This window comes from Loxodonta africana, chromosome 4 (genome assembly GCF_030014295.1).
Source record: "Loxodonta africana isolate mLoxAfr1 chromosome 4, mLoxAfr1.hap2, whole genome shotgun sequence".
NCBI classification, from domain to species: domain Eukaryota; kingdom Metazoa; phylum Chordata; class Mammalia; order Proboscidea; family Elephantidae; genus Loxodonta; species Loxodonta africana.
This window is the reverse complement of record NC_087345.1, coordinates 113,197,848-113,224,581: the sequence shown is the minus strand read 5'-3', so window position 1 is coordinate 113,224,581 and position 26,734 is coordinate 113,197,848. Positions and strand designations below refer to the sequence as shown.

At 37.8% G+C, this 26,734-nt stretch overlaps 1 protein-coding gene across 1 annotated transcript in view; it reads right to left on the bottom strand.

Moving 5' to 3' along the window:
- LMNTD1 (lamin tail domain containing 1) overlaps positions 1-26,734 on the bottom strand; it is a 53,839-nt gene that overhangs the window by 7,621 nt on the left and 19,484 nt on the right. Inside the window, exons 3-6 of the mRNA XM_064285170.1 lie at positions 18,713-18,899; positions 18,266-18,385; positions 13,029-13,231; positions 12,291-12,463 (exon numbers count right to left, since the gene is read on the bottom strand). Of these exons, the coding sequence (XP_064141240.1) occupies positions 12,291-12,463; positions 13,029-13,231; positions 18,266-18,385; positions 18,713-18,899 (683 nt within the window). The remainder of the gene's footprint in view (positions 1-12,290; positions 12,464-13,028; positions 13,232-18,265; positions 18,386-18,712; positions 18,900-26,734) is intronic.

The window sequence follows — 26,734 nt, the reverse complement described above, 5'->3', positions numbered from 1 at the left end:
TCCAGATATATAAACAGGGATTTAAAGTCACTTCTTTAAATATACCATAATTTACATATTACAAAATTAGTGTATCAAACTGAAATAGTGGTGAATTGAATGATCCCAAGTACAAATTACTTCCAGATGGGAGATGAGATGTTATTTGATTCCTGTAAGATAAAAGATAAGAAAGCAAAATAATATATATAAAATAATTGTCCACTACACATCTGTCAGTTTGTCATACTGTGGTGGTTTACATGTTGCTGTGATACTAGAAGCTTTGCCACCAGTATTTCAAATACCAGCAGGGTCACCCTTGGTGGACAGGTCTCAGTGTAGCTTCTAGATTGACAGACTCAAATGGGACTCAAAGATAACAACGATTGTGAGGATGGTGCTGGACTGGGCAGTGTTTTGTTCAGTCGTACATAGGGTCGCTATGAGTTGGAACTGACTTGACAGCACCAAGCAATAGCAACAACAAAGTAATTATACAGTAGATCATATTTAAAAGCAATAAAATATATAATTATAATATGTTATAATACAATAATAATGACAATAAGCTGCTCTGAAAAAAAACAAGTACAGAGAAAACTCCTCAGTCATACCTGTTTCTTTATCTCTGCAAGATCCAAAGAAGAATAATCAAGTTAGGTTGCCTGTATTACATTACAAAGCAACAACATACAGAAGCTGGGTGGGAAATGTGACCCTCCCTAACAGAAATGCATTTCTGTTTAACACGGTGAAACTAATAGGTTTCTATTATTCTGTCCTTGAGGGTTGCTATGAGTTGGAATCAACTCGAAGGCAGCAAGTTTTTTTGGGGGGGTTTAATAGGTTTCTGAATACAGGGAATCAGGGTGCTCTTTGGTACATCACACCCTAAACTTTCTGAACAGTAAATTATTACTGTAAGTAGCAGCTTTGATACAGGAAGGATCTAGATCACTACCTCTCATCTCCTGGAAGGAAGGGAGTAATTTGTTGGCATAAAACCACCTTGCAAATATTCAACTTTGTCCCATCTGACTGAGTAGCCCGAAAATGAAAGTTTTAAATTGCACCCTGAAAGTTTGTTCGTCAAAAGGCAAAGTCCTGTATTTTAGAACTAGAAACATGTATAGAAAACTTCTGTCTATAATTCCTTGAAATTTCATGACAAGACTACCAGCAGTAGTAGTGTTTACTTGTTTCAGTTTTGATGGGTGATGGCAATTTCTTGGGTTATTTGAATCTGAAACATTTAGTTCCTAGTATCTTTAATATGAACACTCTGACTCCTAAAATAGTTTTTTTTTTTTACTTGTGTGAAGAAGTAGATCATTAATAAAATTTATTTCTGTAAATGAGGTTATAATCTTTCATAGCTAAAGGGCAATTTCAAACATTTCTCTTTCATAATGTTGAAATGTTTTGAAATAAAAGATTCAGTCATGAAGTTACCCAGTCGATCTGTTACTAGGACTAGCACTACCTTGGACTTGACATTTGGCCATTAAGGAAACTCTTATTTCAGCCATAAGAAGAGACACGTAAATGGTTCTCACTTGTCTCTTCATTAAACAGAAATCCTGCAGAAATACAATGATGATATTACAATCTAAATTTTCTTTAAGTAAGCAACAAAAGAGAAAAATTATTTCCCTCAAATACACGATGTCATTTTTAACTCAGCCAAGGCATAGGTAATTAATATTATGATTTTCCTTTATATAGAAATTCCTCAGTTTTTGATGATATTATTTGATAGTGGAAACCCTGGTGGCATAGTAGTTAAGAGCTACAGCTGCTAACCAAAAGGTTGGCAGTTCGAATCCACCAGGCGCTCTGTGTTAGTCATCTAGTGCCTCTATAACAGAAATACCACAAGTGGATGGCTTTAACAAACAAAAGTTTATTTTCTCAGAGTCTAGCAGCCTAGAAGTCCAAATTCAGGGTGTCAGCTCCAGCGGAAGGCTTTATCTCTCTGCTGACTCTGGAGGAGGGTCCTTGTCATCAATCTTCCCATGGTCTAGGAGCTTCTCTGTGCAGGAGACTTGGGTCCAAAGTATGCACTCTGCTCCTGGTGCTGCTTTCTTGGTGGGATGAAGTCCCCCTGTCTCTCTGCTCACTTCTCTCTTTTAGATCTCAAAAAAGATTGGCTGAAGACACTATCTAATCTTGTAGATCTCATCAATACAACTGCCACTAATCCATCTCATTAACAACATGGTGATAGAATTTACAACACGGGGAAATTATATCAGATGACAAAATGGTAGACAGTCATTACAATCCTGGGAATTATGACGTAGCCAAGTTGACAGATACTTTTGGGTGACACAATTCGATCCACGACACGCTCCTTGGAAACCATGTGGGGCAGTTCTACTCTGTCCTATAGGGTTGCTATGAATTAGAATCGACTTGACGGCAGCAGGTTTAGTTTTTTTTTATTTTTTGGTTTATTTGATAGCAGAAAATGAACAGAAGCCCTTCGCATTTTGCAGTATTTCTTCAAGTAATTAATTTCTACTTAGTCTGATTGTAAGTGGTCCAAGTAACTGGCCTTTTCTATTCCACAGAATACTCAGATTTTTTTTTTTTAATTTCTGTGTATTGATTCATACAATTTCTAGCTATGTTACTGACTATCAAAGGTAATACTGTTCCCAGTCATAGAGATGTGACCTTAGGCATTCCAAATTCCTAATCCAATCAATTTAAATGATGTAATACAGGCAAACATCTGTAAACAGAGCAGATAGTAATCTGAAGAATACATAAAGGAAATCCAACATTTCAAAGCTGTATTTTTCCCTTTGTTATCATTATGGATTGGAGTTATGTTCTTATAGAGACAAAATCCTTTGGTTCCGAGACAGATAATCCAGATGTCTTGAACTCTAATGAGTAATCTCCTACAGTCTAACTAAAGCAAAATTCCATAAATGTGATCTCAATATTGCTTACATTGATGAAATTTTAAATATTGCATTCCTGCATAACAACAGTTAACTATGTTTTATTTTCATTTATCTTCTAGCAAATTGATTTTTACAGTGTGGTTTTGCAACCCTCAAAAACGAGGAAACATAATAATTATTATTAATGTAATAACATCTGCATGGAAGGCAGTAGCAGTTATAGAATCCACAATTAAAATGAATCCTACTGCAGTGTGCAACATGGATCACAGATAATAGGCAAAACGCATTAATCAGTATACAAAGTACATTAAACAGTATGATATACCCACACTATTAGCTTAAAACAATATCTGTAAAATACTATTTTTAGACTAGCTTCTAGTCTGACAACTTTGTCCACATTCTATAAACTAACAGGAATAAGACAAGAAGAAAGTTCACTCTCTCTAGAGCTAGGAAAAATAATGGCTGCACAACACAAACACATGTGCTTTTATAAAGGGTCTTTAGCTTTCGAAGAGTAGTGACTACAGGCTGTGCTCAGTGCCTTGCCTCCATGCTCTAACAGCTCCAAGTGCATACTACATTCTATCAAAAGTGTTGTTATGGATTGAACTGTGTCCCCGCAAAATGTGTATTGATTTGGTTAGGCCATGATTCCCAGTATTGTTTGATTGTCTAACATTTTTTCAACTGATGTGATTTTCCTATGTGTTATAAATTCTACCTCTGTGATATTAATGAGACAGGACTCAATGTACAAGATTAGGTTGTATCTTGAGTCAATCTCTTTTGAAATATAAAAGAGAGAAGCAAGCAGAGGGAAGAAGGGGACCTCATGCCACCAAGAAAGAACCAGGACTACATGTGTCCTTTGGACCCAGGGAACCTATGCTGAGAAGCTCCTAGACCAAGGGAAAATTTGTTGATGACAAGAACTTTCCTCCAGAGTCAACAGAGTGAGAAAGCCTTCCCCTGAAGCTGCCACCCTGAATTCGAATTTCCAGCCTAGTAGACTGTGAGAGAATAAATTTGTTTGTTAAAGCCATCCGCTTGTCATATTTCTGTTACGGCAGCGCTGAACAACTAAGACAAGTGTCTTGTTTATTTTTCTAAATTTTTACTATGAAAATTTTCCAACATACAGAAAAATTAAAAGAACAGTACCTGAAATTGAATACTTATTATCCAGATTTAACAATTAATATTTTGCCATATTTATATTATCTATCAACTATTTATCTATCTATCTATCCATCCATCCTTATATCACCAAATTACCAGATTGCAACTAAAGATTTAAGCATGAGTCTCCTAAGGACAATCAATGTAAACACAGCACAACTGACACACCTAAGAAAATAATAAGGATTCCTTAATATCATCTAGTATTCATTCTATATCCAAATCTAGTTGTCTTAAAAATATACTTTATGAGCTCTTTTTTTTTCTTTTTAAGCAATAGCCTATTAAATGACACTAAATCTTAAGTAGTAGCAATGCTGTGTGGGCCACATGGCTCTGATACAATAATCCAATTTAACAAAGGCTTAACAAGATTATTTTTCTCTCACTTAACAATCTGGAGATGTGTCAATAGAGAGCAGGAAGGGTGGTTCTACCATCCTCAACATACGGCTTCCAACTGTAAGTTGAAAGATGGAAGCTCCAGTCCCTGCCATCATGCCAATAAGACAAGGGGAGCACACACTCTACAAGTATGATCCAGATGTTGCACATGGTTTCTGTTCACATTTCATTGTACAGAGCACAGACAGTGGTTCCCTTTGAAATTTGTTGAGACTTGTTTTATGGCCTTATATGTTTGATTTTAGTAAATATTCTGTCTACACTTACAAAGAGTGTTCTGTAATCATTGGGTAGAATGTTCCTTATGTCAGTTTGGTCAAATTTGTTAATCATGTGAGGTACCTAGCTGTGGTTTCCTCTGTACTTATACTGTTTGGGATTGATTGCTCTTATTTTGTGGCTTGATGTCTTTCATCAGTTTTAGAGAATTTTTCCATTATCTCTTTAAATTTGTTTCTGCTCTAATTTTTCTCTCTTTTCTTTTTGAGAAACAAATGAATTCTTCTTGTCTTGAACTCTACTTTGTCTAATATTAGAATCACTATAAAACTAAACCAAAACCCATTGTGGTTGAGTTGCTTCCGACTCATAGTGACCCCATAGGACAGAGTAGGACTGCCCCATTGGGTTTCCAAGGAGCGCCTGGTGTATTTGAACAGCCAACCTTTTGGTTAGCAGCTGAGCTCTTAACCACCGTACCACCAGGGCTCCTAGAATAGCTATACCAGCTTTATTTGTTTGGGTAATATCATGATGTGTATTTCTTCATCCTTTTACTTTCAACTGTTCTATATTCCTGTATTTGGAACCCTGGTGGCATACTGGTTAAGTGTTTGGCTGCTAACCAAAAGGACGGCAGTTCGAATCCACTAACTTCCTTGGAAACCCTATGGGGTAGTTCTACTGTGTCCTGTAGGGTCGCTATGAGCTGAAATCGACTCCACAGCAACGGGTTTGGTTTGGTATAGTCCTATATCTAAGACACATCCTTTTTAAGCAGTCCAGAGTTGGAGATTTTATTTTTAACATGGATCGATAAGATTTAATTTGAGTATTTAAATAATTTATACTTGCTGTAAGGAGCCCTGGTGGCACAGTGGTTAAGGTGTTTGACTGCTAACAGAAAGGTCAGTGGTTCAAAACCACCAGCAGCTCTGTGGAAGAAAGATGTGTGGCAGTCTCTTCTGTTTACAGCCTTAGAAACTCTGTGGGGTTGCTAGGAGTTAGAATCGACTTGACAGCCATTGGTTTTTTTTGATACTTGATATAATTACAGATAATTGGGGTATAAATTGCTTTATTACTTTTGTGCCCTATTTATTTCACCTGTTTCACATTGCTTTGTTTCGTAAGTCTTTTTGATCAATAAATTTTATTTTTGATTTTCCTTCTATTAACTTTTTAGATACACATTTTTTTTACTATTCTTCTAGTGCCTATCCTAGACTACAACATGCATCGCTGCTTTATTAAAGTGTAATATAAATTGCTACTTTTACAACTTATTGGATAAAACAGGAAATTTAGAGTACTTTAACGCCATTAACTCCCTTCCCAACTTTTGTGCTATCGTTGTCATGTGTTTAAATTCTATATAAATTTCAAATTCTAAAAAACAAAATCAGTATTGTTTTATATAGTCAATATTCATTTATGTTTATCTTTGTTTTTATAAGATTTTCAGAGTTGAGGTATAAAACCCCAAAGAAACCTTTGCACAGGATCCTCATGTACAAGGATATTTCACTGCAGCGTTGTCTGTAGAGCAAGACATTAATAAGGGAACAGACAAGTAAATTGTCATTTACCACATACAGTGAATATAATAATAATTTAATAATATTTTATAATAAAATGCTACATAGTAAAGTGACTGAATTAAATCTACATATATGAGTGTACTTAAATCCTCAAAATGGTATTATTAAGTAAAAAAAAAGGCAGGCATATTTAGCATGATGCCATTTATATAAATTAAAACCACACCAGTTATATGTAGTATGAGTCAATATATAATTAAAGTGTAAAAACAAAGACAAGGATGACTTATTTCAATTTCATATTAGAACCAGAAAGAAATTCAAGGGGACTTCAAATTTATCTGTTAAATTTTTTAAAGTGAAGCAACATGACAAAATATAGCACATATTCATTCTGAATGATTAGTACCTGTATGCTGTCTACATTACCCTCTGGCTTTTCTGTGATTCTATTTATTTATTTATTTTTGAATATGTATGATATATGGGAATGATATTAATAAAACTGGTTAAATGTAAATAAAACCTCGATGGAATTGCAGGACTTAGATTTTGATAGATGAGGATGGGAGAAGATGTTTCAAACCAGAGGAGCAATGTGAGATATTGGAAAACTGGGACCCCAACATCCAGCTCTCTGGGTCCTCCTGAAAGGAGTGGAAGAGTCAGATCACAGGGCATGGCCACCAGAATTTACTCCTGTACCTCTTATGTCACATTGTGACATGATGAAACTCTTCGGTTTTCTTACTACCTGTCTTCAGATACCTATGTGTGTGTATATTTTAACATGTTTTAAAAAAATAACATATGCTTGGCATGATTAGGCATATGATATATAGGTGTTTCTTTAAAATTATTTGTTAGTCTCTAGGTATTTCTGGTGATGCAGCAGTTAAGTACTCAGCTGCAAACTGAAAGTTTGGTTGTTTGAATCCACTAGTTGCCCTGCAGGAGAAAGATGTGGCAGTCTGCTTTGGTAAAGATTACAGCCTTGGAAACCCTATGGGGCAGTTCTACTCTGTCCTTTAGGGTCGCCATGAGTTGGAATCAACTTGACAGCAACAGGTTTGGTTTGGTTAGGCATCTCTAGGTTTGTATTTGAGATGAATAACTGAAAACAAGGCAATTATTCCCAGATAGAAGAGTTGCATACAACTAAGATTCTTCTGAATGTCTTCAGTAATTCATCAAACTAGTCTAGGGAAAAGGAACAAGATTCAAGAACCTACAAGTAAAATCGATGAATTTGGTTTTCTCTCCTTTTTATTTGTCAGATATTGAGGGGTATGCTAATGATAGTGTCACTTGAAGAAAATGTGACCAGAAGCTCTCGGGAACCTAACCCTGTATTTATCCTAGGAGCCATGGTTCACTATTTGCTAATTCAGTGTTTATGGTGACTTTATAGAACATAACTATTGTGGATAATGAGAATCAACTGTATACATAATATATTGAATATAGAACTGAATGCTGGAATAGCTCTTTAAATTTCAGATTCAAACCTCTTACTTTACAGGTGAAGACTCGGACATAGAGGTATATGGTATTTAATATTATGAAAATGGGATATATTCAGTAATTTACAAATTTTCCATCAGTCCACATCTAGAAGATACTAGTTTTAGGTGCTATTTCTTGCTACCACAATGGTTTTCAGACTGTTGCACAGAATCCTGTGATTCCACAGATGTGTCTCAAGGATCACAGGGACGGAGGGAGAAGAATAAGAAGGTAGTGAGCAGTGGGATTGGTTACACCCTCTTCAACTTGGACAGATCTACTTTCATTCATTTTATATATTGGGATTCTGCATAAGATTTTCTTTTTTTTTTTTAAGGCATTCCTCTGCTAAATAAAATTTTGCAAATCATTGTATTAGAATGGATATAGCTGCCGTCTAAGACAGGCTTTCTTTAGCGCTTACAGCCTGGTTCCTTCTTGGCATTCTTCTAATCCAGTTCTTCTTAAACTTTTGTGGGTATATGATGAACCTTACAGAATATCTTCACAGAAAAAATCACATAGGCACACATTTTTTGCACCACACTTAGCAGGATCATGTACCTACTGAAATCCATTCGCAGGTCCTTGGTTCATAAAAGCAGCTCTAAAAGCTTTATTTACAGGACTTAAACTTCTGGTTGAAAAAAACTGGGATTAATATTAGAATATGTTTGGAAAATACGAATTTTTTTATTAAGCACTGCTTAATTTGTAAAACCAGTTTTTCCTGCCTAATGAAAACAAAATCTCCTATTGACCAAGCTTCAAGAATCACTCAGAAATACCCTTGGTGGCCACGCTCTTTTTCTTTTCATTCACCGATTAATTCAACAGATATCTATTAAGAACTAGTTGTGGTGTATACTGTACTAGGTCACATGTAAGCTTGATGGTTTAGAGTACTTGCTTTGTTGTTGTTGTTGTTAGGTACCATTAAGTTGGTTCCAACTCATAGCAACCATATGTATAACAGAACAAAATACTGCCCAGTCCTGTGTCATCCTCACAATCATTGTAATGCTTGAGCCCATTGTTGCAGCCACTGTGTCAGTCCATCTCATTGAAGGTCTTCCTGTTTTTCCACTGTCTACTTTACCAAGCATGACGTGCTTCTCCAGGGACTGGTGCCTCTTGATAGCATGTCCAAAGTACATGAAACAAAGTCTCTCCATCTTCCTCGCTTCTAAGGGCCATCCAGGCTGTATTTCTCCCAAGACAGATTTGTTCATTCTTTTGGCAGTCCCTGGTATATTCAATATTCTTTGCCAATGGCATAATTCAAAGGCATCAATTCTCTTTCAGGCTTTCTTACTCATTGTCCCACTTTCGCAGGCATCTGAGACTGTTGAAAACACCATGATTTGGGTCAGGTGAACCTTATTCTTCAAGGTGACACCTTTGCTTTTTAACTCTTTAAAGAGGTCTTTTGTACAGATTTGTCCAACACAATGGATCTTTTAATTTCTTGACTACTGCTTCCATATGGCCATTGACTGTGGATCCAAGTAAAGTGAAATCCTTTACAACTTCAACGTTTTCTCTGTTTATCATGATGTTGCTTATTGGTGCAGTTGTGTGGATTTTTGTTTTCTTTATGTGAGGTGTAATCCATAGCGAAGGGTGTGGTCTTTGATCTTCATCAGTAAGTGATTCAAGTCCTCTTCACTTTCAGCAAGCAAGGTTGTGTCATCTGCATAACACAGGTTGTTAATGAGTCTTCCTCCAATCCTGATGCCCTGTTCTTCTTCATATAGTCCAGCTTCTCGGATTATTTGTTCAGCATACAGATTGAATGAGTATGATGAAAAGACACAACCCTGACACACACCTTTCCTAACTTTAAACCATGTAGTATCTCCTTGTTCTGTTCAAACAACTGCCTTTCAATCTATGTACAGGCTCCTCATGAGCACAATTAAGTGTTCTGGAATTCCCATTCTTTACAAGGTTATCCATAATTTGTTATGATCCACATATTTGAATGCTTTTGCATTGTCAATAAAACACAGGTAAACATCTTTCTGGTATTCTCTGCTTTTAGCCAGGATCCATCTTACATCAGCAATGAGACCTCATTCCATGTCCTCTTCTGAGTCCAGCTTGAATTTCTGGCAGTTCCTTGTTGGTGTACTGCTGCAACCGCTTTTTAATAATCTTCAGCAAAATTTTACTTGCATGTAATATTAATGATGTTGTTCAATAATTTCTGCATTTGGTGGGATCACCTTTCTTGGGAATAGGCATAAATATAGATCTCTTCCGGCCAGTTGGCCAGGTAGATGTCTTTCAAATTTCTTGGCATAGATGCATGAGCACTTCCAGCGCTGCATCCATTTGTTGAAACATCTCAATTGGTATTCCATCAGTTCCTGGAGCTTTGTTTTTCACCAGTGCCTTCAGTGCAGCTTTGACCTCGTCCTTTAGTACCATCAGTTCCTGATCATATGTTACCTCCTGTAATGGTTGGACGTCGACCAATTCTTTTTGGTATAGTGACTCAGTGCATCCCTTCCATCTTCTTTTGATGTTTCTTGCGCCATTTAATATTTTTCCTGTACAATCCTTCAATATTGCAACTCGAGGCTTGAATTTTTTTTTTCAGTTCTTTCAGCTTGAGTAATGCTGAGCATGTTCTTCCCTTTTGGTTTTCTAACTCTAGGTCTTTGCACATTTCATTATAACACTTTACTTTGTCTTCTCAAGTTGCCCTTTGAAATCTTCTGTTCAGCTCTTTGACTTCATTATTTCTTCCTTTTCCTTTAGCTACTTGATGTTCAAGAGCAAGTTTCAGAGTCTCTTCTGACATTCATTTTGTTTTTTTTCTTTCTTTCCTGTCTTTTTAATGACCTCTGCTTTCTTTGTGTATGATGTCCTTGATACCATTCCACGGCTCATCTGGTCTTTGGTCATTAGTGTTCGGTGTGTCAAATCTGTTCTTGAGATGGTCTCTACCTTGAAGTAGGATATACTCAAGGTTGTACTTTGGCTCTCCTGTACTTGTTCTAATTTTCAGCTTCAACTTGAACTTGCATATAAGCAACTGATGGTCTGTTCCACAGTCAGCTCCTGGCCTTGTTCTGACTGAAGATACTGAGCTTCTCTATTGTTTCTTTCCACAGATGTAGTAAATTTGACTCCTATGCTTTCTATCCACTGAGGTCCATGTGTATAATTACCATTTATGTTGTTGAAAAAAGATATTTGCAAAGAGTAAGTTGTGGGTCTTGCAAAATTCTATCATGTGATATCCAGCGTCATTTCTGTCACCAGGGCTAATTTTCCAACTATAGATCCTTCTTTGTTTCCAACTTTCACATTCCAATCACCAGTTATTATCAATGCATCCTGATTGCATGTTAGATCAATTTCAGACTGCAGAAGTTGGTAAAAATCTTCGCTTTCTTCATCTTTGGCCTTAGTGGTTGGTGATTAAACTTGGATAATAATCGTATTAACCAGTCTTCCTTATAGGCGTAAGGATATTATTTTATCACTGACAGTGTTGTACTTCAGGATAGATCTTGAAATGTTCTTTTTTACGATAAATGCAATGCTTTTCCTCTCCAAGTTTTTTTCCTGGCGTAGTAGATTGTCGGATTCAAAATGGCCAGTACCAGTCCACTTCAGCTCACTAATGCCTAGGATATCAATGTTTATGCATTCCATTTCATTTTGATGATTTCCAATTTTCCTAGATTCATACTTTGTACATTCCGTGTTCTGATTATTAATAGATGTTTGTAGCTATTTCTTCTCATTTTGAGTTGTGCCACATCAGCAAATGAAGGTCCTGAAAGCTTGACTCCATCCGTGTCATTAAGGTCAACTGTGCTTTGAGTAAAAAGCTCTTCCTCAGTTGTCTCTTGAATGCCATCCAACCTGAGGGGCTCATCTTCCAGCACTATATCAGACAATGTTCTGCTGCTATTCATAAGGTTTTCACTGGATAATTCTTTTCAGTAGTAGACTGCCAGTTCCTTCTTCCTAGTCTGTCTTAGTCTGAAAGCTCAGCTGAAACCTGTTCACCATCAGTGACCCTTCTGGTATTTGAGGACCACTGGCATAGCTCCCAGCATCACAGCAACATGCGAGCCCCTACAGTATAACAAACTGACAGGCGCATAGGGGGTACTTGCTTTAAAAAAAAAAACTTGCTTTAGGAGCTATCTATTTTTAAGGAGATGGAGAGATTTTCATGCTTAGCAAATTTTACCATTTAATCCTTTTGTACCCAGCTCTCAACACACATACATGGGTGTGCACACACACATTGCTCTCCACTGTAATAAATTGGAGTGGATTACGCAATGAGCAAGGTACACACAGGCTTACATTAAATAAGGTATACATGGACTTTCTTGTGTTTACTTACTAATCTGTAGTGCACAATTTCACATGCATTTCATCACATCTTTGATGTGAAAAACAGGTAAAATTGTGCACTACAGATTAGTAAGTAAGCACAAGTAAGTCCTTGCATACCTTGCTTGTTGGGTAATCCATCCCTGGATATGTATCCCTTTTGACTTACCTGGAGCTGGATCAGGCTTGGATGACCGAGGACTGGGCTCTCTGACGGAGTGTCTTCCAGCACTGCATATATCATGCAGTTTAGTCAGAGGACAGTAAGGATGTCCAGGGACATTAGGATTGTGACACCAAGGACTGCGAGTGGGGAAAAGGGTTGGTGGGATTTCTTTTTTTCTGTAAAAAAAAAGAAAAGAAAAAAAGGCCCAAGTTAAACCCAAAAAGAATTTTATGCAATTGTTTTAGGGATGAAGGTACAATTAAAGTGAAAGCATTTTGAGACCAGAGAATATGGCTTTCCCAGACCTCGGGGGCAGAACTTTTATTGTAACGTCACAAGCATCTGCCTACAAATAAATAATATAAATTCAGTACCTCCATCCACAGCAGCTATTGATCCAAGATGAGTGGACCATGAAATTCCTGGATGATGCACCTCTCCCTCTACCTAAGTACTGCTAACTATACAGTAATGTCTCTTCTTCACAGCCTTGCCTCTAACAGCAGTGCCAGGGAGAAGCAAAATGGCAAGAGGGGTCACAGTACCACCTAATGAAGACTGTCAGCCTTTTTTTTCCTGCTCACTCTGTTTCTGTGCTTTTCCTTTGGGCCCTATTTAAAATTGTTGTATTTTATTGATTTATCTATTCATCAATACCTACTTGCCACCTGATCATTTTCAACTGATAGCTCAATTACTAATTGTGGGAAGGATTCAATTAAAAAACAAACAGCTTTTTACCTTTTAATAACAAGTTGAATGTATTCCATCTGACATGGTGTGGTGCCTTGTTGATCTTGTTTTTCTTTAGTTATAGATGTTGGCCACTGGAACATGTTCTTTTGAGGTGTTGCAGTTACCACTGAGCATCTGTTAAATTCAATGTCGGTCTCTAATTTCGCCCATGCTTGCTTCCAGTGAATAGGAGTGTACCAGGCAATAGCCTAGCAAAAATGGTTCATAAATATCAAATACTGTTGGCAGTAGATAGATTTTTTTAAAAAATGTAATAGGTACAATATAATTTCATCATCAAGCTGTGTAATGTCACTAGCCTACTGTATATGGATAGGGATATAACAAGAAATTCTAGCCTTCATTTCCAGTTCTGGAAATTATAAGATGTGTGACATTAGCTAGGTTAGTCACTATCTTGGACTGCGTCCTCTTAGGTAGGATTATGTGGGTGCTGGTGGAGAACTGATTCTTGAGGGTGTTCTGATATTCATTTAAGCTACTGGATTTCATTAACTATAACGAACTATGAGCAAAGGAGTTGTAATTATTATTAAGAAGTTCAATTTTAAATATTTAAGACCCAATAATTTTTTTTTTTTTTTTTGGCATGGTGCAATGGACAGGAGAAGTAGAGGCAGAGAAGAAGGCACATTCTCCTGGCTAGAATCCTAAGTGGCAGTGTTAGAGAGGCCTGTAAGCTTGACCACTAGAGCTGGCACTTGTTTTGGCCTCCTGAGTATGTGTCTTATGTACAACACGTATGTACAAAAATAACCCAGAAAAATTCTGCACAGGGACTAACAATTATATCTGCAGTCAGTTAATGAAGAATTTAAATACTGGAGTGTGCTCGAACATTTTACTCATTCTGGTGATCTGTTTTTTTCATAAAGGTTGGGGGCTTTATGCTATAACTGTTGGAAAACCCTCTGCTTGGCTTGACAAATTAAACAGACCTTTTTTTTTAAAAAAAAACAACACAAGGCAAGTTCAGTTAGGATAGGCCTACAGCAAAGAAAGAAAAAGATGAAATTCTTTTTAAGAAATTTAATTTCATGGATCATATCAGGAAAATCCTTTTTGCTGCAGATATTCAGTTAGAGATCCTCCTCTTCCAGCAGCTCAAACATAACCATTTGTGTTGAAAATATGTTTATTGGCTTTTTGGTATAGTCTCCCTCAACTGGATTGTAAGCCTTTCTTAGACAAGAGCAATACCTTACTTTTCCCTATATTATAGGGACTTGAAAATATTTGATAACAGTGACAATGATAATAATGATGACTAATGTGATGAAATAAAATGCTTTTACTCTCACTTCTAGAATGTTGGCCATATGAGCCTTGTAGACATTTTTTTTTTAGTACAATACAAAAACTCTTGGAGTTAGAGGATCTGGTCTTATTTTAGTTTTGCCATTTTACTAATCATTTGATATGGAGGCGGTCACTGGACTTCTCCAAGCACCATTTCCTCTTTTGTAAAATACTTAAACATTACTGAGAATCAAGTGAGACAATGTACATATGAACAGCCCTTCAGTGAGCACAAAAGTGAGTGATCTTTGCCAGATCAGCATCTCTGAATGGAAAACACTGTGTTGGGAACATACCAGGGACTAAAAAAAATAAATAAATAAGAAGTCTATTAATTTTTTGACATGTCATATAGAAGCTACAAATCCTATAGGACAACAAAATGTAACTGGTAAGAAAAAATCTATCCCTATTAAAAAAAATTCCTTGACTCATAGGATCTCAGTGATTAAAATTATATAATTGAATTATGGTCCTGGGAAGAATATTGAATATATCATAGACTGCCAGAAGAATGAACGAGTCTGTCTTGGAAGAAGTACAGCCAGAATGCTCCTTAGAAGGGAGGATGGCGAGGCTTCAACTCATGTATTTTGGACAAGCTATCAGGTGGCACCAGTCCCTGGAGAAGGACATCATGCTTGGTAAAGTAGAGGGTCAGCAAAAAAGAGGAAGACCCTCAACAAGATGGATTGACACCGTGGCTGCAACAATGGGTTCAAAGAAAGCAATGATTGTGAGGATGGTACAGTGTTTCCTTCTGTTGTACATGGGATTGCTATGAGTAGGAACTGACTTGACAGCACCTAACAACAACAACAAGTTAACTCACGGCAGGTGGTACGAAAATCCACATTTATATTACACCACTAGGACTTGTAAAAACAACAACAAAAAAAACAAACCCACTGCCATCGAGTTGATTCCGACTCATAGTGACCCTATAGGACAGAGTAGAACTGCCCCATAGAGTTTCCAAGCAGTGCCTGGCTTGTAGATGTATTAACTATTAACTATTGCATGTCAGTGATAAGATGGCTGCAAAAGCAGCCTGTCACACTTCATTTTATTTTAGTGACTCATAATACAACCTCTTTTTGCCCCATCTTAAAAAAATAGAAGTATTATTCAGCTCCAGAAACATGACCTATTCCAATCTGTAGGACTGGCTATTGATTTAGACAGAAGATTGCAGGCTTTGTGGCTTTTTCTACAAGATATGGATTATTTCCTATGAAAGCAATTCTAGGGTCATGATGAAACCTTGCCTTTGTCTGTGTTTCAGCATGTCTGTGGGAATGCAGCAAGCTGTCTTTTCAAGGAAAATCTAGCTGCCAAATGCAGATAGTGAGATCCACTGTCACTGAAGTGAGATTGGAAATAAATTTATTAAAAAAAAAAAAAAGGAGAACTCTGGGCTTACATTACTGTTTTAAGTTGACTTGATGGAAGTATTTCAATTAAATTAAACAATGCCACTTGCTTTATCATATTGTTGTTTGGTGCTGTCAAGTTGCTTCCGACTCACAAAACACTGCCCGGTCCTGTGCCATCCTCAAAATCACTATTAGGCTTTACCATAGGGTAGGGTATTCTAATAGGATATAACCTGAAAGAAAAGCCTTGAGCTAAGTTCTGAAGGGTGAGTAGGATTTTAATAGGTTGAAAAGGTAGGAAAGAGAGTCTCTGAGGAGGCAAGAGCGTGTACAAAGGCTTGAAGGGGCAGGCTAAATACTGGGAAATAAAAGAGGGCAAAAGCAGAGAGCAAGGAAAAGCATGGGGAGAGGTAAGCTAGAGCAGCGGAAAGAGGCAAGGCCATAGTGGTTCAGATCAGTCAGTGACTCCCTCTCAACCTGGAGATTTAGCAGGAGTCTCCTCTTCTCTAATGCTTTTCCTGACACTCCCCTTTACAGAGTTGATCTCTCTGACTTGGGCTGGCATGCTTTATGCACATGCTTCTATTAAAGTATTATTTTACTGTATAATTTATTCTTTGTTACTCATCAGTTTTCACTACTAGACTCTGAGCTTCCTGAGGACAGGAATCATATAACAGTCAAGCTCATTTTCCCAGGACCTAGTACAACGATTAGCAGATACTAAATATATGTATTTTCCATGTGAGTCAATAGACTAGGTTTATTCTTACTTACATTAATAAAATTATTTGTGCTTACATCACCCTGCAGAAATGAACTGATCCTACATATGCAAAGTGGTTGAAACCACTGGGTAAAAGGAGCAGTCTAAGTACAAAGTCTAATTCAGTTGTAGGGCATGACAATTTACTAAAATGTAAGTCCTAGGAGCTCAGGTACCTGAATCTGTTTGGCTCAACACTCAGGGCCTGCATCAGTGCATGTACAAAACAGACACCCTAAACAGGTTTGCAGAAAAGATAAATGGATGCATACATGTGATGGCAGTTCAGAGACTTGAATGCCTCAATCCCAATCTGGGATTTGCTAATGATTTCTGGGTTTTGATAAGTGTTGTTAGGTACTGTTGAGTGGTTTCCAACTCATAGCGACCCTACGTACAATAGAATGAAACGCTGCCCAGTCCTGCAGCATCCTCACAATCATTGCTATGTTCGAGCCCATTGTTGCAGCCACTGTGTTAATCCATCTCATCAAGAGCCTTCCTATTTTTTTGCTTTCTACTTTACCAAGCATGATGTCCTCCAGGGACTGGTCCCTCCTGGTAACATGTCCAAAGTACATGAGACAAAGTCTCCCCATCCTCACTTCTAAGTAGCATTCTGGCTGTACTTCTTCCAAGGCAGATTTATTTGTTCTTCTAGCAGTCCATGGTATATTCAACATTCTTCACCAACATCATAATTTCAAATGCATCAGTTCTTCTTCAGTCTTGCTAATTAGGCTAAGTGAATAACTTAGAATTGTATAACCTCATTTTCCTCATTAGTGAAAATTATCAGAAGTATTATAAAATTCAGTTGGAGCCCACAAACTGATCTAAAGGTAAGTGAGTGAAGGCTGCTTGATTACATCTAATGAGTGTTCTCCCACCTAACAATAACTTCTCATTCTCACAGAAAGCCATAACACATGAAATGGCTCTTAATATATTAGTCAAGTCTACTCTGAAGACACAGCCCATCTAAGCATCAGTTATAATTAGCAAGAAAGAAAGAAATTCAGAGAGATATTGATTCTGAATGACATATTGTGGTATTAGTAGTTATATAACAGTAAGATTGATGGTAAGACAAAAAGGCAGATATTTAAGAAAAATTTAAGAATGGTTTTGAAAAAGGAATAACTTTTATAGCTGTAAAAAGAGATTCCTTTAAACTTTACTGATGTGCCTTTAGGTATATATTTACACTAATACTACACCAAGGAAAAGGTAGAGTGAAAATACAAAATGTCAAATGTTGGGAAAGAGTTTCAAAATGTCATTACTAATACACTTAGTGTTATAGTGAATAAAATAAGATCATTACAATTTAGACTGCAAACTCTTTCATTGGAATATCAGTCCTTTGAGAAGAGATACCATGTCTTAATCTCTGTTGTATTTCTGGCAGTTAGTATAGCCCTTAGAATAGAGAGTAATAACAAATTGTTAAGAAGAGGACTCTATGTAGTACCTTTTTTTCTTATGTTGCTCTTCAGGCTACCTAGCACAAATAAAATACATCCTTGACTCTGAAATTTGAAATAGTTTCTTAGAAATATGGGACATCAAAATTACTTTTGCCAAATAGCATGTAACTCTTTGGCACTTTTGACACTAGAGAGAGGGTGCTGTCAATACGACTGATGTATTACGGTATTTAGTGATGTTTTTATCCAAGCTTTTGAGTATGGAAAATAATTGAGTGAGGAAACATAAGAGGAAATATTAACAGAACTACCCATGATATTAAAAACAATTGTTAAAAACTGGTCACTGACCTCACCATTAGGTTTGCACAGAATCGTTGTACAATTCGGACTTGTTCTGAACTTGTTTTGCTCCTTCCAAAGAAAATCTGAGGGGGGCTGGTCCTTTGCTTCAGATGCTGCTGCCCAAACCTGTAAGAAAATAGTCTGTTAATACTAATGCTGCTGGAGTTCAAAAGAGTTTTATGTTTGCTTATGATCTTTCATGTTAATAGTTAAGTCATAAAAGCAAAAAGTATTGCAGACCAAACTGAAGAAAGCTGTGGCAAGTTAATTCTAGATATTAATTTATAGCTCAAAGATGGACAAAGTGGCACAATTCACCAACCACGACAACAAAAAAGTCACATTTTCAGTACAGATCTAGCGATGAACACTGGTGCTGAGCCGCTGTCTGACAATGTAAACGAGGTTTTCCCTGTGCAGTTCTAGTTCACGGTGTGTATAGCTTATACTCACTGTTACTGTGGAATTGGCCTGCATTATAATTTTTGGAAGGAATCTGTACGAAGCAACTGTCTGGCCATTCAAGTTCTGCTGGAGAATATGATCTCCAATCTCCAATTCTTTGTCATGGGAAGAGTTGATAAGCCTCACAAATAAACCGTTGACATTCACATCGGCTATTTTAATATGTCCAAGAGCACTGGAGAATAAAACACAAAGATTATAAGGTACCTTCAGATAAGCATGTCTTCAGCGATTAGCTCGCTTTAAGAACTGCATAATAAATATCCTTTGGAAGTTATTCCTAAAACTATATGCTCTCTTGGACAAGCTCTATGTAGAAATAGTGTATTTTATAACCTAAGAGAAATGGCTTGCTCTCTTAGTTATGTTTTTTTTTTTTTTACCGTGCAATAAAATTCTGAAGTAAAATCATTAAAGAGAACATAAAATGTGCTCTAGGTGTCAAGGTATAAATGCTGTAGGAAACTGTGATTATAGTTATTTAAATTTCTTACTGTTTATTATAAAACCATTGAGACATGAACCTCTCAAAAGTAGCTAAAGAGGTAGGTTAAATTATTTAGAACCCAGTTTCTTTATTTCTGGTAAAGTTATTGTGAAGATGAATAACAACTATATGCTTGAAAGCAGTTTGAAAAATTAAAGCATCATACAAATATAAGATGGTATTTTCTCCTCTGATATGTATTGAGAGTTTAATATGTAGCAGGGACCCACAGTGTTAGGAGATCACGAAATCACTTCTGTGGGTCAAGGACAAGATTTCTAAAATTAAATATACTACTACCAATGATGAGAACCAATACTTATTACATGCCAGGCAATTTTTAAAGCGATTTATATAGATTCACAATTTTGTATCCACAATTCTAAAATCCAAAAAGCTCTATAAAACCAATTAAAGAAAATTCATTTGAAGCACAATCTGACTTTCTTTGAAGGTCTTCGAAGTTTTTTTGGTGGTGAAACCTAGCCTGAAACTGAGGTGAGGCTATTTATAATCTTCATTCTTGGTTAGTGTGAATACTCATGTTTTGCTGTAGAAAAATTAATACTTTATCTTGATGCCACCCCAAGAGCTGATTATAAAGAATGTTATATAATATGTGTTCTAGGCAATAATGCTTTCCTGAAATTCCCAAAGTCTGATTTTGGAAACATATGGTGTTGTGTGCCATTGAGTTGATTCTGACTCACAGCTACCCTATATGACAGAATAGAACTGTGCAGTGGGGTTTCCTAGGCTGTAATCTTTACAGAAGCAGATCATTAGGTCTTTTCTCTCATGGAGCTGCTGGTATGTTTGAACTGCTGACCTTTCAGTTAGCAGCCATGTGCTTAAGCATTGTGCTACCAGGAGACACATAAGTCTCCTAAAATTTCAGGGCAGGGATTATGGATTTGTAATAACTCATTACTCAGAAAAAAAAAAAAAAAACCTACATATTTCTTAGTAAAAGCCACAGTAAAAAAGTTTGAGGAATACTATATTACCTCATTTATAATCCCCACCAGAACTCATTAATTTCCTAATTAATCAATCAGTTAGGAAAATGCAAAACAACACTATAAAACAGTGGACAAAATTCACAGAGTGCAATTCACAGAAGAGGAAAACTGAGTGGCCTTATTCAACCTATAATCAGAGAAAAACGAATCAAAATAATGAGGTACAATTTTATACCCATCACACTGAAAAAGATTAAGTCTGAAGATTTCAAGTGTTGGTAAGGATATGAGGAACAAGAAGCGGAATATCACATGTGTAGGCAATGGTTGAATCATGCCGTAAACCAAAAACCAAACCTGTTGCCATCGAGTCAATTCTGACTCATGGCAGCCCTATAGGACAGAGTAGAACTGCCCCATAGGGTTTCCAAGGAGTGGCTGATGGATTCAAACTGCCAACCTTTTGGTTAGCAGCTGCGCTCTTAACCTCTGCACCACTAGGGCTCTGAATCATGCAATAAAAAAAAAAAACAAACCCAGTGCAGAATCACGCAATTAAAAAAAAAAAAAATTAAGCATTAATTATTACAGGTCTTGCAAGAAATTCTTTATGGTTATAGTTTAAGCATGAGATAGAGAGTAAGGAAAAAGGAGCTTAAAGAGGATGACAGATTATATGGGGCTTTGTTGCCATGCTGTGGAGTTTGCATTTTATCTGGAAGGAAATGTTGAGACCTTGAAGGACTTCCAGCAAGGAAGAAGCAATGCCAGGTGTGAATTATTCAAAGACTGCTCTGGAAGTATATTGGAAAATGGTTAGGAGGCGGCAAGACTGGAGACTGAGAAACCAATTAGGAGGTTGTCATAGCTTCCCACAGAGATGACGAGACTCTAATGAAGACAGCAGCATTAGAGATGGGGAGGAAACATATACAGAAGACACTAAAGAGGTTGAATCAATAGAATATAGATACTGATAAGGTGTGAAACAAAAGGAAGAAAGACATGAAAGTTTCAGGCTTGGCCAGAGAGGTGAATAATGATGCAATTCACTGAAACAGATTTCACAGTTGGAAGACTAAATTTACAACAGGCCAAAATAATGAGTTCACTGGGGGTCATGTTGATTTAGAAGTACCTTTGGGGCCTTGTAAGGAGCCCTGGCGGTGTAGTGGTTAAAGTAGTTGGCTATTAACCAAAAGGTTGGCGGTTCAAACTCGTCAGTGGTTCCACCCGAGAAAGATGTAGCAGCCTGCTTCTGTAAAGATTTATAGCCTTGGAAACCCTATAGGGTCTCTATGAGTCAGAACTGACTCAATGGCAACGGGTTTTGGGGCCTTGTGCATAGTTGTTACTATGGGTCTGAAGCTCAGCAGGAAAGTTAGGTGAGAGATCTAGACGTAGCAGTCATCAGTGTAGCAAATGGTTATTGAAAACCAGTTCCTGGGTGATAGAAATAGGGTGTGATGAGAACAAAAGAGGGCTAAAGACAGACTCCCAGGGATCAACATCAGAGAGATGGGTAAAGGGAAAGGAACATGAAAAAGAGACTTAAAACAAGCAACAAGCCTGGCAGAAGGAAAACAGTGGACTTAAGAAACTAGAGGAGTTTTGGAAAGAAGGCTTATGTGTCAGAGACAAATAACGTCAAAGACTGGGAAGTTACCACTCAGTTTACCAACTAGGAGGGGCAATGGTCATCTTAGCCTATAGCAGAAGGAGATGACATTGGGTTGAGGAGTGAATAAGAGGGGAGGATTAGTGACATAATCTTTCCAGAAGCTTAGCTGTGACTGCAGTGTGAGTTATAAGCTGGAGGAGGATTGTTTTTCCATTTTTAAGGTGGTAGCACTTTAGGATATGTACATGTTTGAGGGGAAAAAGCAGTCTCGAAGGAGAAGTTGGCATTATAGGAGAAAAGGATAATGAATGGACTGAGACCCTGAAGAAGCAGGGTTTCACTTTATATGGGAGAAGGGCCCCACTTCATTGAAATGGGTTGCCTGGAACAATAAGAAGCATGGCTATCAGTGAGCCTGTGAAGCAGGAAAACATTGCAGTTCTCCCTGATGACCCTATTTTCAAAGATCATCAACTGAAGGGAGTCTGGAGATATAGGGCAGGGATTTGAGAAGCAATCACTGAGGGAATGGCAGAACCTACAGCCTAGGCTTATGAAGAAGAATTCTTGGGCCCAGGTGTGGTTGCAGACCACTCATCTTCTTGGAGGTAGTATTCTATACGTGTGTGTGTTTTCTAGTAGCACTCAGCAGCCAGGGTGTCTATAGGATTTAAATAAGTTGAACAGTTGGATTAAACCACTTTGAGGTTTTACTAGTTGAATGAGGCAGAAGGACAAACAATAACATTCACTGAGTGACCTAGGACATGGGAATTAATCTAAGTGTCATTTTCCTTATGGAGCCCTAGTGGAGCAGTGGTTAAGAGCTCAGCTGCTAACCAAAAGGACGGCAGTTTGAATCCCCCAGCCGCTACTCGGAAACCCTATGGGGAAGTTCTCCTCTGTCCTATAGGGTCACTATGAGTTGGAATCGACTTGACAGCAACTTTTTCTTTTTTTTAGGTTTTGGAATTGATTTGTATATTTATAATATTTTAATGTATACATATATTTTCTGAAAGAGGTTGTCTTTTAACTTTGTCTGCGAAGTCTCTGGAAACTCTGGTGGTATAGTGGTTAAGTGCCATGGCTGCTAATCAAAAAAGGCTGGCAGTTCAAACCCACCAGGTGCTCCTTGGAAACTCTGTGGGGCAGTTCTTCTCTGTCTTATAGAGTCGCTATGAGTCAGAATTGACTTGACGACAATGGGTTTGGTTTGGTTTATGATGTCTCTATGATGTTAGAAGTTGAAACCTTTAAAATTTTTATCGTGGTGAAATTTATTAATCTTTTCTTTACAGTTTGTTTTGTGTGTCCAAATAAGAAAACTTTCCCTGCCCTTATATCATATTTTCTTTTAAATATTTTTTAAAGATTTGCTTTCAAAGTTTTAATTCATGTGTGTAGAAAATATAGTGTATATTTGTGTGTGGGGTGTATAGGGAGAAGGGGAAAAGATAGAGAGCGGGGGCATAGTGTGCCCTGGTGGTGCAGCATTTAAGTGGTTGGCTGTTAACCGAAAGGTTATATGTTTGAAACCACCAGCTGCTCTGTGAGAGAAAGATGTGGCAATCTGCATCCATAAACCCTAGGGGGCACTTCTACCCTGTCCTATGGGATTGCTATGACTTAGAATTGACCTGACGATACACAACAACAGATATATACATATATATATTGGGTATTGGAAGCAGATCCTGCCCCAGAACCTCCAGGTAAGAGCCCAGTGCCTTGATTTTGGCATCGTGGGACTCTACAAAGAAACCAGCTGAGCCAACACAGACTTCTGACCTACAGAACTATGAGGTAATCTGTGGGTGTTATTTTAAGTTGCTAAATTTGTGGTAATTTGTTGTGGAAGCAATAGAAAAGTAATACCTGCTGCTTATGAATTTTAGAATCAGTTTATTACAAATGGAGCCCAGTAGGCCTGAAGTTTCCGTCCCAATGCCCTAATCGGAGATATTACTCCAGCATCTATTCTATTTTTCCCCTAGTAACATCCCATTATGTAAGCATTGATTTATGTAGTACTTGGGTTCACCTTGATCACTGCATGCTATTTATCTGCTTTTAGGTTGCTTCTTGGAGTTTTCCACCACTCTGTAGCTTGGTGGAATTACCTTTAGAGTTTCAGTTTTTCCAATGTATATCTACGTAATATCCTTTATACAGATCGGCATCAGTGTTTGTGGCTTGGTGGAGAGGTGGTGTGTGGGAAGCATTCAGTACTACCTCAGGGCTTAAAGGAGGAACTTGGGAAGATTCAGAGAACTTGATTTAGTCCATTGGTTCTAAATGAGGGGATTCCTCACACCTGAAAGTTTTGATGATCCTTAATGTAATGAAGAGCTAAATTTGTACATCATTTTTGTTTTGTTGGTTTTACCACAAAGTTCTACCTCATGCTTAAACTATAACCATAAAGAATTCCCCCTTTCGATATTGTGAAAAGTGCTGCGATGAACACTGGTGTGCAGGTTTCTGTTTGCATTCCTGCATTCACTTCTTCCGGGTATATACCTAAGCTTGAGGCTGCTGGGTTATATGGTAGTTTTATGTTCAGCTTTTTGAGGAACAGCTAAACTGTCTTCCACAGTGGCTATACCATTTTAAATACCCACCAGCAACGGATGAGGGTTGTAGTTTCTCCACAACCTCACCAACACCTGCTGTTTTTTTGATCATTGACATTCTAATAAGGGTGAAGTTGTATCTCACTATAATTTTTTTTTAATAACTTTTATTAAGCTTCAAGTGAACGTTTACAAATCCAATCAGTCTGTCACATATAAGTTTACATACATCTCACTCCCTACTCCCACTTGCTCTCCCCCTCTTGAGTCAGCCCTTTCAGTCTCTCCTTTCTTGACAATTTTGCCGGCTTCCCTCTCTCTCTATCCTCCCATCCCCCCTCCAGACAAGAGTTGCCAACACAATCTCAAGTGTCCACCTGATATAATTAGCTCACTCTTCATCAGCGTCTCTCTCCCACCCGCTGATCAGTCCCTTTCATTTCTGATGAGTTGTCTTCGGGGATGGTTCCTGTCCTGTGCCAACAGAAGGTCTGGGGACCATGACCGCCGGGATTCCTCTAGTCTCAGTCAGACCATTAAGTATGGTCTTTTTATGAGAATTTGGGGTCTGTATCCCACTGATCTCCTGCTCCCTCAGGAGTTCTCTGTTGTGCTCCCTGACAGGGCAGTCATCGATTGTGGCCAGGCACCAACTAGTTCTCCTGGTCTCAGGATGATGTAGGTCTCTGGTTCATGTGGCCCTTTCTGTTTCTTGGGCTCTTAGTTGTCGTGTGGCCTTGGTGTTCTTCATTTTCCTTTGCTCCAGGTGGGTTGAGACCAATTGATGCATCTTAGATGGCCGCTTGTTAGCATTTAAGACCCCAGACGCCACATTTCAAAGTGGGATGCAGAATGATTTCATAATAGAATTATTTTGCCAATTGACTTAGAAGTCCCCGCAAACCATGTTCCCCAGACCCCCGCGCTTGCTCCGCTGACCTTTGAAGCATTCATTTTATCCCGGAAACTTCTCTGCTTTTGGTCCAGTCCAATTGAGCTGACCTTCCATGTGTTGAGTGTTGTCTTTCCCTTCACCTAAAGGAGTTCTTATCTACTGATTAATCAATAAAAAAACCCTCTCCCACCCTCCCTCCCTCCGCCCCTCGTAACCACAAAAGTATGTGTTCTTCTCAGGTTTACTATTTCTCAAGATCTTATAATAGTGGTCTTATACAATATTTGTCCTTTTGCCTCTGACTCATTTCGCTCAGCATAATGCCTTCCAGGTTCCTCCATGTTATGAAATGTTTCACAGATTCGTCACTGTTCTTTATCGATGCATAGTATTCCATTGTGTGAATATACCACAATTTATTTACCCATTCATCTGTTGATGGACACCTTGATTGCTTCCAACTTTTTGCTATTGTAAACAGAGCTGCAATAAACATGGGTGTGCATATATCTGTTTGTATGAAGGCTCTTGTATCTCTAGGGTATATTCCCAGGAGTGGGATTTCTGGGTTGTACGGTAGTTCTATTTCTAACTGTTTAAGATAACGCCAGATAGATTTCCAAAGTGGTTGTACCATTTTACATTCCCACCAGCAGTGTATGAGAGTTCCAATCTCTCCGCAGCCTCTCCAACATTTATTATTTTGTGTTTTTTGGATTAATGCCAGCCTTGCTGGTGTGAGATGGAATCTCATCGTAGTTTTAATTTGCATTTCTCTAATGGCTAATGATCGAGAGCATTTTCTCATGTATCTGTTGGCTGCCTGAATATCTTCTTTAGTGAAATGTGTGTTCATATCCTTTGCCCACTTCTTGATTGGGTTGTTTGTCTTTTTGTGGTTGAGTTTTGACAGAATCATGTAGATTTTAGAGATCAGGCGCTGGTCGGAGATGTCATAGCTGAAAATTCTTTCCCAGTCTGTAGGTGGTCTTTTTACTCTTTTGGTGAAGTCTTTAGATGAGCATAGGTGTTTGATTTTTAGGAGCTCCCAGTTATCGGGTTTCTCTTCATCATTTTTGGTAGTGTTTTGTATTCTGTTTATACCTTGTATTAGGGCTCCTAGGGTTGTCCCAATTTTTTCTTCCATGATCTTTATCGTTTTAGTCTTTATGTTTAGGTCTTTGATCCACTTGGAGTTAGTTTTTGTGCATGGTGTGAGGTATGGGTCCTGTTTCATTTTTTTGCAAAGGGATATCCAGTTATGCCAGCACCATTTGTTAAAAAGGCTGTCTTTCCCCCAATTAATTGACACTGGTCCTTTGTCAAATATCAGCTGCTCATACGTGGATGGATCTATATCTGGGTTCTCAATTCTGTTCCATTGGTCTATGTGCCTGTTGTTGTACCAGTACCAGGCTGTTTTGACTACTGTGGCTGTGTAATAGGTTCTGAAGTCAGGTAAAGTGAGG